This window comes from Diadema setosum, chromosome 17, assembly GCF_964275005.1.
Source record: "Diadema setosum chromosome 17, eeDiaSeto1, whole genome shotgun sequence".
Classification (NCBI taxonomy): domain Eukaryota; kingdom Metazoa; phylum Echinodermata; class Echinoidea; order Diadematoida; family Diadematidae; genus Diadema; species Diadema setosum.
In genome coordinates, this window is record NC_092701.1 from 34,575,535 (window position 1) to 34,587,657 (window position 12,123).

A 12,123-nucleotide genomic window follows, 5' to 3' on the forward strand; every position below is an offset into this window, starting at 1 on the left:
TCATTTATGAGGCCGATATTACTCAAATTATACCCCTTCACAGAATTTAAAGATGTTGAAATCCCTATACTGTATGTTTTCACTTCATATTTTACTATTTTGACTTAGATAAGGTAGATGCAAATTGACCCATATGTACGATCTTTTCATCGCACACGGCGATCTCTATTACAGTCCCACATATACAGATTCGAGTAAGTTCTCCACACAAGAAACCTATGGAAAAACTGTGCACAATACATTGCAGTCTGAATGCTAAGTATACACTGTATAAATCTTGATAGAGTACGCGTCCGTGTTGGAAACAGATGACGCACTGATCAAGTGAGGCTATGCGAGGCGCTAGCGAGATCTCTCCTTCGTACATCCGATATCCACAGAACTCTTAGTGTAAGAGTTCTGTGCCGATATCCCCAGAGCCGTTTCCACTTCCGGGTTTTTTGCGATCACGATCGCAGTCAACAAGATACTTGATATCGATAGCAAAAAAAATAATAAGAAAACATAGGGTCGGCGTAATTTTTAGGGTCGGGCGGGTTACGCCAATACAACTATTTTTTTTTTTTGCCTAATTACACACATTTCCAGGATTTGATAATGTTGACAAGGGTTGAACTAAACTTCGCGATAACATGAGGTTTGTTGGGCTTGTTTGATTATTTGTCATATTTACATGTACATGTATATAAACCATTCATAATTTTTGCACATGTCATAACTGTAGCTTTATAGCAGTCTATATTAATGTGTAATTTTTAAAGAGTCGGTAAAAATCTAAAAATCTGCAAGTCTGTGGTTGCCCAGAGGGGCTTATGATAGTTACTATAAATGGATCAATTTGATGTTTTAATGGGAGACTGCTATAATGGAAGACCCCTTCTGGGAAAATACTCTCGGGAATGACTTTTCTAGTGCCATTAGCATCTTATGAAATTGACATTATGGTTTTTGAATAGTGAACTGATGTGATGGGAAGTAATGAACTCATTTCATCTTCAAATATTTCCTTTCGTGATTGCACAGCTTCTGTTCCTAAAAGTCAGAGAAAGAGAGCTCCAGATAGAATCTTGTGCCTTGAAACTCAATGCTTACACTGTCAGAAATCTGATCTCACCATTCTGTGATCTGATAGTAAGAACATGTTGAGACATCCAAAAATGCTTGATACTTGTATACAAGTAAGAAATGAAAACTTGTGTATGTACATAGGGCCTACAGGTCATATACACTAGGCTTTATAATGGTTTGAATTTGAGATAGTTCTGTGCCTGAAATGAAGTCAAAATATGAGCCATTCTTTGCCATTGTCAGCCTTCTCTAACTCAGTAAATCTGATTTCTTGATGATATTGTGTTATCACTCTCTACCTGTCAGTAAACCAATGAGAGATTTAACAATCAGATTTTGACGCAGAGTCAGCACCAGGTCAACACAACCATTGAATCTATAGTAGGACCTACATAGTCACTAATTTTTTACCATTTGAGCTGTGTGATGGATACAAGATAGTTAATATTACAGTGGGCACACTTCTGCGGTCTCAAATCTCGTGATGAATTTGTAGGATGGGGTCATTAGCATTGAAAGTGTGCAAATCAGGAAAAGAGTTGATTCGTAGCATGTCATGAAGAGCATGTGGACAGGAATAGAATATACACATTTCAAATGCATTTGACATTGTGCAAATTGTGCCTCTTCACTCCCTGTGTCAGTACCAAATATTCTGTCTCACTCTCAGTTTGTCTGTAGATGTTCAGAACTGGTTATTCCACTGAAGTATTCATCTTTGCAGGCATGATGTGGTCTCGCTTCCCAGCAAATGGACATGACATTTTTTGTCTAAAAACTCTTTGCAAAGTAGGCAAACACAAAGCTGTTTGAAATGTGTTTATATCATGCACATACTTTTAAGTTTGTTTCTACTTTCTGGGTTGAATGGCACAAAGCAACTTTGCAGTAACAACTCTCGAATTGTGATCCTATGATTTAAATTAACATGGCATGTGATCCCAAGACTGTTTGTGTGATGCCTTTTGAAACATATTTTGAAACATAGTTTTATAATAAATCTTTTTAAGTTAGGGATATGCAGCTAAAGAATAGCAATGTCATTGATAAGCAGACCTTAAAAAACAAACAAAAAAACTAGTGTGTCTTGTAATGTCATGAATTACAAATCCCCTTTGGCATTTAGGTACCAGTAAATATTGTAGTAAGTCAGGCAAAATTTATGTCTTGTAGTGCAATGCCATCAAAGATGTTGGCGGCAATATCGTTACCTGGCTGTACTTCTGGCTTATGAGTACTTGTTTTAATGCTCACATTAACAGTAACACGAGTAGAGAAATAAAAGGAGAGATCATTGCATTTGTGCAAATGGGTAGATACCAGGTAATCTTTTAGAGCTAACATGATTTTTACTTGCCCTGAATCTGATGTAAATGCTCAGTTGATATGTTGAGAATTCCCATATTGGGCCTTTCAAACTGACAAAGAACTTTTGTTGTGTTAGGAAAACTGTGACATTACAATGAAAGTTGCTAGGCAACTGTGCCAGAGGCCACTCGGAACATCGGCAGAAGAATCGCTCACCGGGTTGTGATTTCTCTATTAAATGTGAGCTGCCTTGATTTACGATGCTAACCCTAGCCACAACAAGTCTGAATTTTGGTCATGTGACTTCCTATCGACATTCAGATTACTCCCTGCAGCCACACAAAATATGCAGCTTGCTGGTCAGGTTATTGTTTACATACCTATAGGTACATGGACATCAATTCTGATTGGCAGAATAGACCGTTAGCATTATAGGTAATTCAATTTGTTTTTATAATGCGCTATGGCATTGTTATTTTTCAGTGCAGTGTGAATGACAAAGTCAAACATTTGTATTTTTGATATTGCAATATTTCCGTGCTAGTGTATGCCTTGCGACTAATTTTGAATGGACAGTATGTAGGCATATATGTAATTATATGTATCCACAGATGCACATGACTTGAAGGGGGGGGGGGGGTTGGAGAGCCAGCTCTTGCCGATGTACATGCTGGGCATAGAATCTGCCCTTCAGAGCTTTACTTGCACTTTTGCTTTGTGTTTGTTCTGGCTGAGACAATTGAAATGACACAGACAGGTCAACATTCAAAGACAAACATCACATGGCCTAACAAGCCATGACTTATTCTGTGTCAACACACTGTCGCCAGTCATATGTAGAAAAAATACTTTGCCAGAAAGGGCTTTTATGGGTGTGTACATGTATGTTTATGTTGTGTTCTGTTGCTTGAATGTTTTATGTATTCTTGGATTGGGAGTGTACGTACAATGTATGTGTATGCATAATTGTGTGTGTCTGTATGTGCACATTTAAAGCCTGTTTGTGAACAGTCGTAGACAAGCATCCCACATTTTTCCAGTCTGATGTGGGTCACCATTATCCATGTGATACGCATTAACCTGTTTTTTGAGGTGGAAGATTTATGGAGACATGGTTGTCACTGGATGTAAACAAAGGATTGAATTTGCTGTCAGTAATGATGCATTCATTGCTGATCACTGACACAAGCATTACAGCAATTGCCTGTTTTAAGTGTGTGTGGGCATGGGGGGGGGGTAGAGGATGCAAGCAATTGTACGTATATAACAGAGAGATGAGAGTGATCATGTTCAAATTAACTCCTTTTCTTCCCCCCCCCCCCCCCCCCCGCCAGAGAAGAAAGGAACAAGGTTTTTAATTCACCTATTCCCATCAAGATGCCCTTCATTGTTTTGTATCCAGTGTGAGCATCGTTTGTTGCCATGGTGACCAAGTGGTGAGATTGGTGAGGTTTCTAGTTGTCCAGGACATTTGTTACCATAACAGCAGAATGCGTGAGGGACTCTGGTCCATTGGCAACATAGGGACAGCGCATACCTCTCTTCCAAGATGTAGGATGGTTATCGTGGTACTCACGAAGTAGTGCAAGACAGGACAGCACCTCTGCATGTGTACAAGCTGTGTACATTTCTATTGAAGGTTCTATGTAATGCAAGAGCAAGCAGCAGGTATGGTTTACCTGTATCATCAGCAGTGAATCCATGCACGCCACTTTTTACTTAAAAAAGTAAGTAAACAAACCACGTGAACCCAGAAAAAGAAATCAAGATATGATGGAGTGAAATAACTGAGTGAGGAATGCCCCCTCCCCCCCCCCCCTTTGCTTTTTCTTGAGATATGGGTTCATTACATAATCACCATGACTGTCAATGAAAGTACATGTATTGTGTCTACACAGTAGCTTGGTGAGCTCAATGTGGATGGCCTGTAAACAAAGGAAACACCAAATGGCCCCTGTGCCCCCATGAGCTATCAAGGTTGTTGGTTTGTTCAGGGGAAGGGGGGGGGGGAGGCAAGACCTGGGAACAAAAGAAATTCACAATTCTTGTCCAGCAGACTTATTGTTCCCTGAAAAAGCAAATGAGGTAGAAAATGAATGAGTCTGATATGTATAGAAAGAATTGGTGAGGGTTTTAACTTGTTCACGACATGAAATGTCTCGCAGATGCACTGTGGTACAGAGGAGTCAAACAGTGGGCTGCTGAGGGCACCCCCCCCCCCCAATCTGTTGTGGTTCATAATAAAGATATCCATCAGAATTTCATCAAATTGATCTAAAAGGGGAAGGGTAAAGTGTATTTAATGGATTGCCAACTCTTGAATATTTATCCATACTTTCTGTGAAGAAATCTCGGAAAGGTCAGATCAAAAGGGCTTTAGAACTCTTAAGATTTTGTATTTGTAGTGTCATACACTCATATGCAGTATACATTTGTATGGGAATGCTGGACAGGTTTCTCATGGGTGGGCAGTCATGGTTATATTTTGAAATTTCACTGTCTGAGAGCATGACTCTGTATGAAGTATTTATCATCTTGTCTTCAAACCTACTACATTGTACATCAGTGACATGTTATAGGTGAATAAAGTTGGAAGTTCAAAATTAATAGCCAGCTTAGCGTTAACCCCATGATACATGTGTGCCATAGACAGTGTTGTTCAAAGGAATTCAGTGATGCTGAATGAAATTTAATCATTTTTTGAGAGCGTTTGAAAGTACCGACAACTATTGCCCTTAAGAATATGTCGTGATGACATTAGTTTGCGAAATAGATTGTTTTCATTCAGAGCTCATATGTGGGTTGGCCGACTGCTCAGACCAATAGCCTGGGAATTCAACCCCGCAGCATATGAAGGGGCCCTCTAACCAAATTGAATTGCAGTCGGTTTATGGGACTCGAGCAGTTGAGGCGGATTAAACGCGACATGTGCTTGCCTGGTGGAGCGCTCTTTGATCCGCCAGATGAGAGAGATTATATGGGGATTGGCGGCAGTCGCTGCTGTTTTATCTACTTGACTTGGTGCCTTATGGAGAATGGCATAGGTTAAGTACAGCCATCCAGTCCTTGGTGTCAAGCTTTGTCTTTCATGTAAAGATCATGAACAACTGTTGATAATGTAATCAGTTTGAATGGTGCATTTTGCAGTAGCCATTATCATTTATTTATTACCCAGTGTGCCAAACTTGATTGGTGCTATCCCCACAATTTGAACCAGGTAACTCTCAAATGTGCTCTTGAATTGTAGTTGTGTCATTGAAGTCATGAACAAGTACAGGAAAAGAATGACGCTTGAATCCTGTTGTCTCACCTCCCTGGTTGAACTGAATTCAAAGTGTTCAGTGTTTGTTTTTGAATTATAGTAATGGGGGAGACAGAAAGACGGACAACAAAAATTAGCACACGATTAAGAGAAGATAGAAGTAAAGTGAGAGAAACAGTGTGATTTAATGTAGAGTGTTTCCTGTAGGGGTTTTTTGTCACATACATGTTTGTATGCGCAAGTGATTTTTCTCTCTATTTGATTAAGAACGCCCCCATACACACACACGCACACACACATGCACACACACGCACGCACAAATACACAAAAGACAGGGATAGAGAGATATGAATCTTGACCAGATGCAAGGCAGCGTATCCAGGAGCACTTGACATTTTCCTGTGGAGATCTTCTGCGGTCTCCCCGAGCATCTCATCTGCAGTCTCTGTCTCCGCTGTGTCCAGACGAAGGTTGCCTCCGAAGAATTTCTGTAATTGACAACCATTTGGCTTGCACGCGGGAACGAAACTGACGGGGCTGATCTTTCTTATTCGCGGCGCATTTGTGCGCAGCTCTCTGTCCATGCGCTGGAATGTGAGGGGAGAGATATTGAGTTGTGTTTATTTCGTTACACCCAGGTGATGGTTGTAGCATCTCCCTACTTTGTCCCTGATTTAAATCCAATGTGGCTGTATGGGGCTCACTGAACATGCATAATGTATGCTGTATGCCTTCATGTTTAGTATCCTAGGCAACAACTGGTGACCCTCCTAATGCATCATAGCAGTTCTCATTGCCACTACTTGATTTATTTTTTGTAGAATTAAGAACAAAGACAAAAAAGCAGATCTGTTTGAAATGATATGCCTCTCTGCTTTACAGTCCTTGGTTAACTATTCACCAGGTAAATAAATTGCTGCAAATGCTTGCATATGAAATGTCCTGCCCTAAAGCCAGAACAGTAGCACAGACTTAAATATTTTGTTGTTTGTACCGTTAGTGCACCAGTTTTCAACAGGACCCAGATTTCGACACCCAGCAGATAATTCTCATAAAATTTTATACTCAATACAAATGTCCGACTTCAGCAATCAACCAAGTTATCAATCACATTTCTAGTCTTATATAAACACCGTTTGTCACTTGTCATCATAATCCGACGGTAGAATATTTAGGAGAAAAGCAACACAGTGTCAGCAGAAATGTTAATGTCAGCCATTTTTAGGGGTTCAAAACAATATGACGCATTTTGTATACATCGCCGTAAAATTAAATTCACCCGTGCCGGTTATCTTGCTTTAGTATCAGTTTGTTTGCCAAATCTTGATGTTTGATTTCATAATCGTCTTTAGTAATTTCATGGCTGAATTCGTGATAAATGAGCAAAGTTGTAGAAAGAGTTGGCTTTGAGAATGTGGCACCAGATTTCGACATTCCCATATCAAGACACGTTATAGAGGAAACAACAAGTTTTTGCGCCGGTATGATTGCTAGTTTGCGTCCACAATGCAGTGTACGCGTACTGTACGCGCCATGTGATGCGCTGCGCGCTGTGATTGTGTTGAAAAATGATGCTGGGTGTCGAAATCTGATGCCAGCGACGGCGTGATGGAAATCGCTTAAAAATTGAACGCGAGTGCATTCAAATGGGAATTCGTTTAAGGCATATTATTATTGGCCTTTGTAGCTCAACTTCATATCGAAATTCCGAGGTAAAACGGTGCAGTATTGATGGTAAACAAGGAAATGTGCTAAAGTGTCGAAAACCGGTGCCCTTACTGTATTAAGTGATTGGCATGCAAACAACCTGTGTTGATGTACACACTGGGGGATAAAATGTGCATTCAATGTAGCTAGCAGTGTGAAGAAATAATGCAACTATCCTTGTAGATTTCATGCTGCTTGTAATGAATAGTATCCCAGAGTTTGCCAAAGATGTAAAATATGTTCTGTAGGTTATTGAGAATGACAACTGCTAAATGTACCAGTCAGATTTAATGATCTGATGATATGAAATGAGCCGTAGGTGTACGAAGCGGCTTATTCCAGTATCAATTTGACTTCAGCAAAATTGCTTGTATCCAGTGAGTCTCGTGGGATACGTTTATTGACGGCACCAATACCATGGTTGCCTTTTGGAAAGATTCAATGTGTTCCCAGGAGTTCCAGTCCCCTCTGTGTTCCTCATTCAGAACTGCCTTATCAATAGCCAGAGCTGGAGATTTGTCAATCTATGCTGCAGTAATCTTGTGCAAAGGTGTGTGACGAATGAAAAGTATTTTATGACTTGAGGCTCATGACCAATTTTCTGTTTCTCTTTCACTTCCCATCTCCCCCCCCCCCCCTTTTCTCATGCAGTATAAGTGACAACAGATTCACCAATGGAAGCTGATAAGCAGCTCCTGCACCTCATATTTGAAGGTTCGTATCTTTAATTCTCGGGCCAAGAACCAGCATCACAGCCACCACCTCTCCAATTCTCCGTTGTCAACGCAGTCGTCGCAACGCTGCTGCTAAACCTACATTCTTATAAAATTTTCAACTCAAGGCCAAATCTTGGGGGAAGATATCCTGCTGAAGGAAGAACCCTTCACCACACAACAGTAAACAACACATTCCATATTATTCGATCACCTCGTGCCATCAGAAAGCAGAAGCCAAAGATGATTAATAACAATACCAGAGGTAAGTCGTTGATATTGTTTGTGTGTTGTTGTTTTTTCACTCATTCAGAGTGATAGACCATTGGGGAGAAAAAAAAAAGAAGAAATGCTTTTTGTTTCAGCATCCATCTGTGTATTTAGTCTGATTAACATGCATGACAACAATGCAGCTAGGAAGAGGGCAAGAAACAGCAAACTTTACATATCACTTTTTTGTCCTTACAACCCCCATATGTCGCTTCCTTCTTCAATTTTCCTCTTTCTAGACTCTTCTTCTGCCAAGCAACGATGCGGTTAAGGAGTACATACACATGGTGTCACTGCAAACCTTTTCTCCCTCCTTTACTTCACCATGCAAATCTTCAAACAACACATAACTTTAAGTTTGTTTGGTATACAAAAGGGAATAACATGAGAATGTGAGCAGGGAGATATGCAAATAAGAGATAAGACACTAGGTTTTCTTGGGATGTAAAATTTTACATGAATTGGCTGTCCGGACGTCCTTGTCTACAACATGTCCCCTTACAGTTGACTCGATGTACAATGTACAATGTACAAGGAAACACCTCTGTGTTGACACTAGAGTGTCATAACATCCTGTATAGTCCATTGGTATTTCAAGCAAATCTTGTTCATTTGATAGTTTTGGTCTCTATTTGCACAAAGCTATGGAGGGACAGGTATGGGCATGTAAGTCACATGACCTGAAAGACAACTTTAATATCCTGTGACGTTCAGGTAGTAGGCTGCATTGTAAAAGTGTTGATACAGTTTATATGTTCTCAGAGCTTGGATGGTCTGGAAATGTCTGGGAGAAAATCCAGGAGAACGGTATTTTTATTATGCCTCCGCCACGAAGTGGTGCCGGAGGCATTATGTTTTCGGGTTGTCCGTCCGTCCGTGCGTCCATCCGTCCGTCCGTCCGTAATGAATTTTGTTGACAGGGTAACTATCAAAACCTTTTGAGGTATCCTAATGAAACTTGGCATGTATGTGTATTAGGGAGTGAAGTTGTGTCTATCAACTTTTGGGTGCACATGCTCAAGGTCAAAGGTCAAAAGGTCAAGGTCAAATACATAAAATTTCACTATTTCCATCATATCTATGCAATGCCTGAAGATATTTTCTTGAAACTTAGTGTATGCATGTATTACCCAATTGAGATTCTCTGATGAAAGTTTGGGTCATGAGGTCAAAGGTCAAGTAGAAATATTAAAACTTCACCTTTTTTCTCTGTACCTGGGAAATTGTTCAAGGTTTCTTCATGGAACATAGTATGTACTGACTGGCAGTGATTATCTAGTGAATTTAGGGTTCGTGGGATCAAAGGTCAGGGGTCAAAGGTCAAGGGCAACACTTCAAAATTTTACTATTTCCCTCATGTTTATGCAATGCCAGCAGGATTATTTTTTGTGACACTTGGTGTATGCATGTATAACCTAATAGAGATTCTCTGGAAAGTTTTTTTTTTTTTTTTTCTTTTGTGTTTGCCTCAAAGGTCAAAAGGTCAAAGATCAAGTGAAACTGCTGAACTAAATTTTTCCTCCATATCTCGGAAGTGGCTCAAGTTATCTTGAAATGTACTACATATTTATGCATGTTCTGCCTGACAGTGATTATCTTATGAATCTTAGGGTCAAAAGCCAGATGAAAATGGTAACAATTTACTATTCAATACAGAAATTGCACTTTTTCTCCATACCATGAAAATTACTCAATGCATAAACGTATGAATGGGTCAAAGTCAAGTTAAAGTCCTTAAATCCCAAATACATGCTCTCCTATTCATCCAATTAAACCTAGGTCAAGGAAGGTGAACATTCAACACATTTGTGACAAACTTGTCATTTTGATATTTTGCCAGTTTTGTGAAAATGTAATCACACATTGTCCACATGTACTATCTAGACCTATTAGGAGAATCGTGCATTATTGCGGAGGCATACCAGTCGCCATAGTGACATTTCTAGTTGGTTTGTGTTTTTTTTTTTTTTTTTTTTTTTTATGTGGCTCAGTTTGAGGTATGTCTGTGTGCCCCGAGTTTGATAATAGTTACGTTCAGACGGCAGGCCCTAACCTCGAGGCTTAGCTCTTGCCCTCTAACTACGACATGTGTCCACGCGACGAATCTTAACCTCGAGGTTACGAAACCTCGAGGTTAAGCTTCTGCACCCCCCCCCCCCCCCCCGTAACTACGAGTGGGTCCCACTCGGTGTTAAAACCACAAAACCAGAAGTTTCAGCCCGCACTGCTAACGAGGCGTCTATTTATTCTTCAGTCCAACCCTGTCGGACTCGCTTACAGGTACTCTTTTTCTCTGTCATGGTATGCAGAGATAGCACTGCACTGATGACTTTATGCCTTTATGAAGACATTCGTCGAAAACATTGTTTTTTAGCGTCGGAGAAGAATATAGAATACAGTAGCGAGTTCGACGTGTTCAGTTTCAGAGATCAAGCGCATGGGGAGAAAAGATGATGTTGTTGTGTCGTGCGTCATAGGTTTTTCACGTGTAGTGTATTTGTGGTGTACGTTTGGGAGGTTGACCCGGAAGCAGAGGGAAATTGTGGGAGGTGGAGTTTACGGCGAGGTCACTCTTAACTTGGAGTTCGTTGTTTTTTGTGTCCACACGGTGCTTAACTACGAGTGGGGACCCCCCGCGGCTCGTGGTTAGAGCGCTAACCATAAGATTTCTCGTGGCTCGAAACATCAAGCAAACCTCAAGGTTTGCTAACTTCGAGTGCGTCTTCACGGTCCCTAACTACAAGCTCTAACCTCGAAGTTTCCTAACTTCGAGGTTAAGGGCTCCCGTCTGAACGTAACTTATGGTATTCAGAAACTTGATGTCATTGCCAAGGAATTCATATGATGCTGCTTAACAGTGACAGTTATTCTCAAGAGTGGTTCAGCAATTGCTTGTTATTTGCGTTTTTTGGAGTTTAATTTCAATGTTATTTGAATGATTTGTTTACTGTTGAAAATTAACTGTAATGATATGAATTTAGGTGACCCAGAGCATGCCATTTTTTTTTTCTGTTTAGATCATTACCCTTTCTTTCAGCAGCTTGGTAGCATGTCGCTGATGGATATGAATGCAGATGTGTAAACTACTTCTGGCATAACAGTATCTACCAATTTGACGAGATGTCTTGTACGATTGGCGATTGTAGTCGCTCTCTGAGAGGGAAGTCATCTTCATTTGACTGATCTGCTATGAGGCTCTTTCCTCTGTTGTGACTCGGGATGGAAATGAATACTCCCCTCTGAGCGGTGTCCCAGATCTCATTAGACAATGTTTTGGCAGATTGGGCATTAGTGAGAAGATGCCAAGTCAAACATATCGCAGTTTTGCAGCAATACTGCCAGCACCAATGTAAAGAGAAAAGACATGACTTGACAAGGAAATGGACAAAGTGTCTATTTTAATAGCCCTAATGCAAGAGATCGCATATTATGTTGACAGATAGATCATTGTCCCCGATGTTCCTTAATATCTTGATTAAATTTGTCAAACTCGCTCATATTCAAAGTACATAAAAAAAAGAATGTTTTATCTGTGAATGGCATTGTATATTCAGTTCACTCTCAGAAGTAGAAGATCCTTTGATACAATGTACTGTAGTTCAAGAGTACACCTCAAAACTGCTACAACAAATCCAAGATCTGTTTACAAAATCTTTATTATCCCCCCCCCCCCCACCCCCATAGATTGTTTGTGAATGGATATTTGTCCTGGTGCCAGTAATCTAAATTTCAATATGATTAGGGATCTTCTTTGTAGCACATCTCTAACCCCGCATTCACATTGGTCCCCGAGAT

General features: G+C 40.3%; 1 protein-coding gene across 1 annotated transcript in view; it reads left to right on the top strand.

Moving 5' to 3' along the window:
- Positions 1-12,123, top strand: part of LOC140240380 (influenza virus NS1A-binding protein homolog) — a 60,810-nt gene that overhangs the window by 20,946 nt on the left and 27,741 nt on the right. Inside the window, exon 2 of the mRNA XM_072320151.1 lies at positions 7,997-8,323. Coding sequence (XP_072176252.1) covers positions 8,302-8,323 — 22 coding nt within the window. The 5' untranslated portion in view covers positions 7,997-8,301. The remainder of the gene's footprint in view (positions 1-7,996; positions 8,324-12,123) is intronic.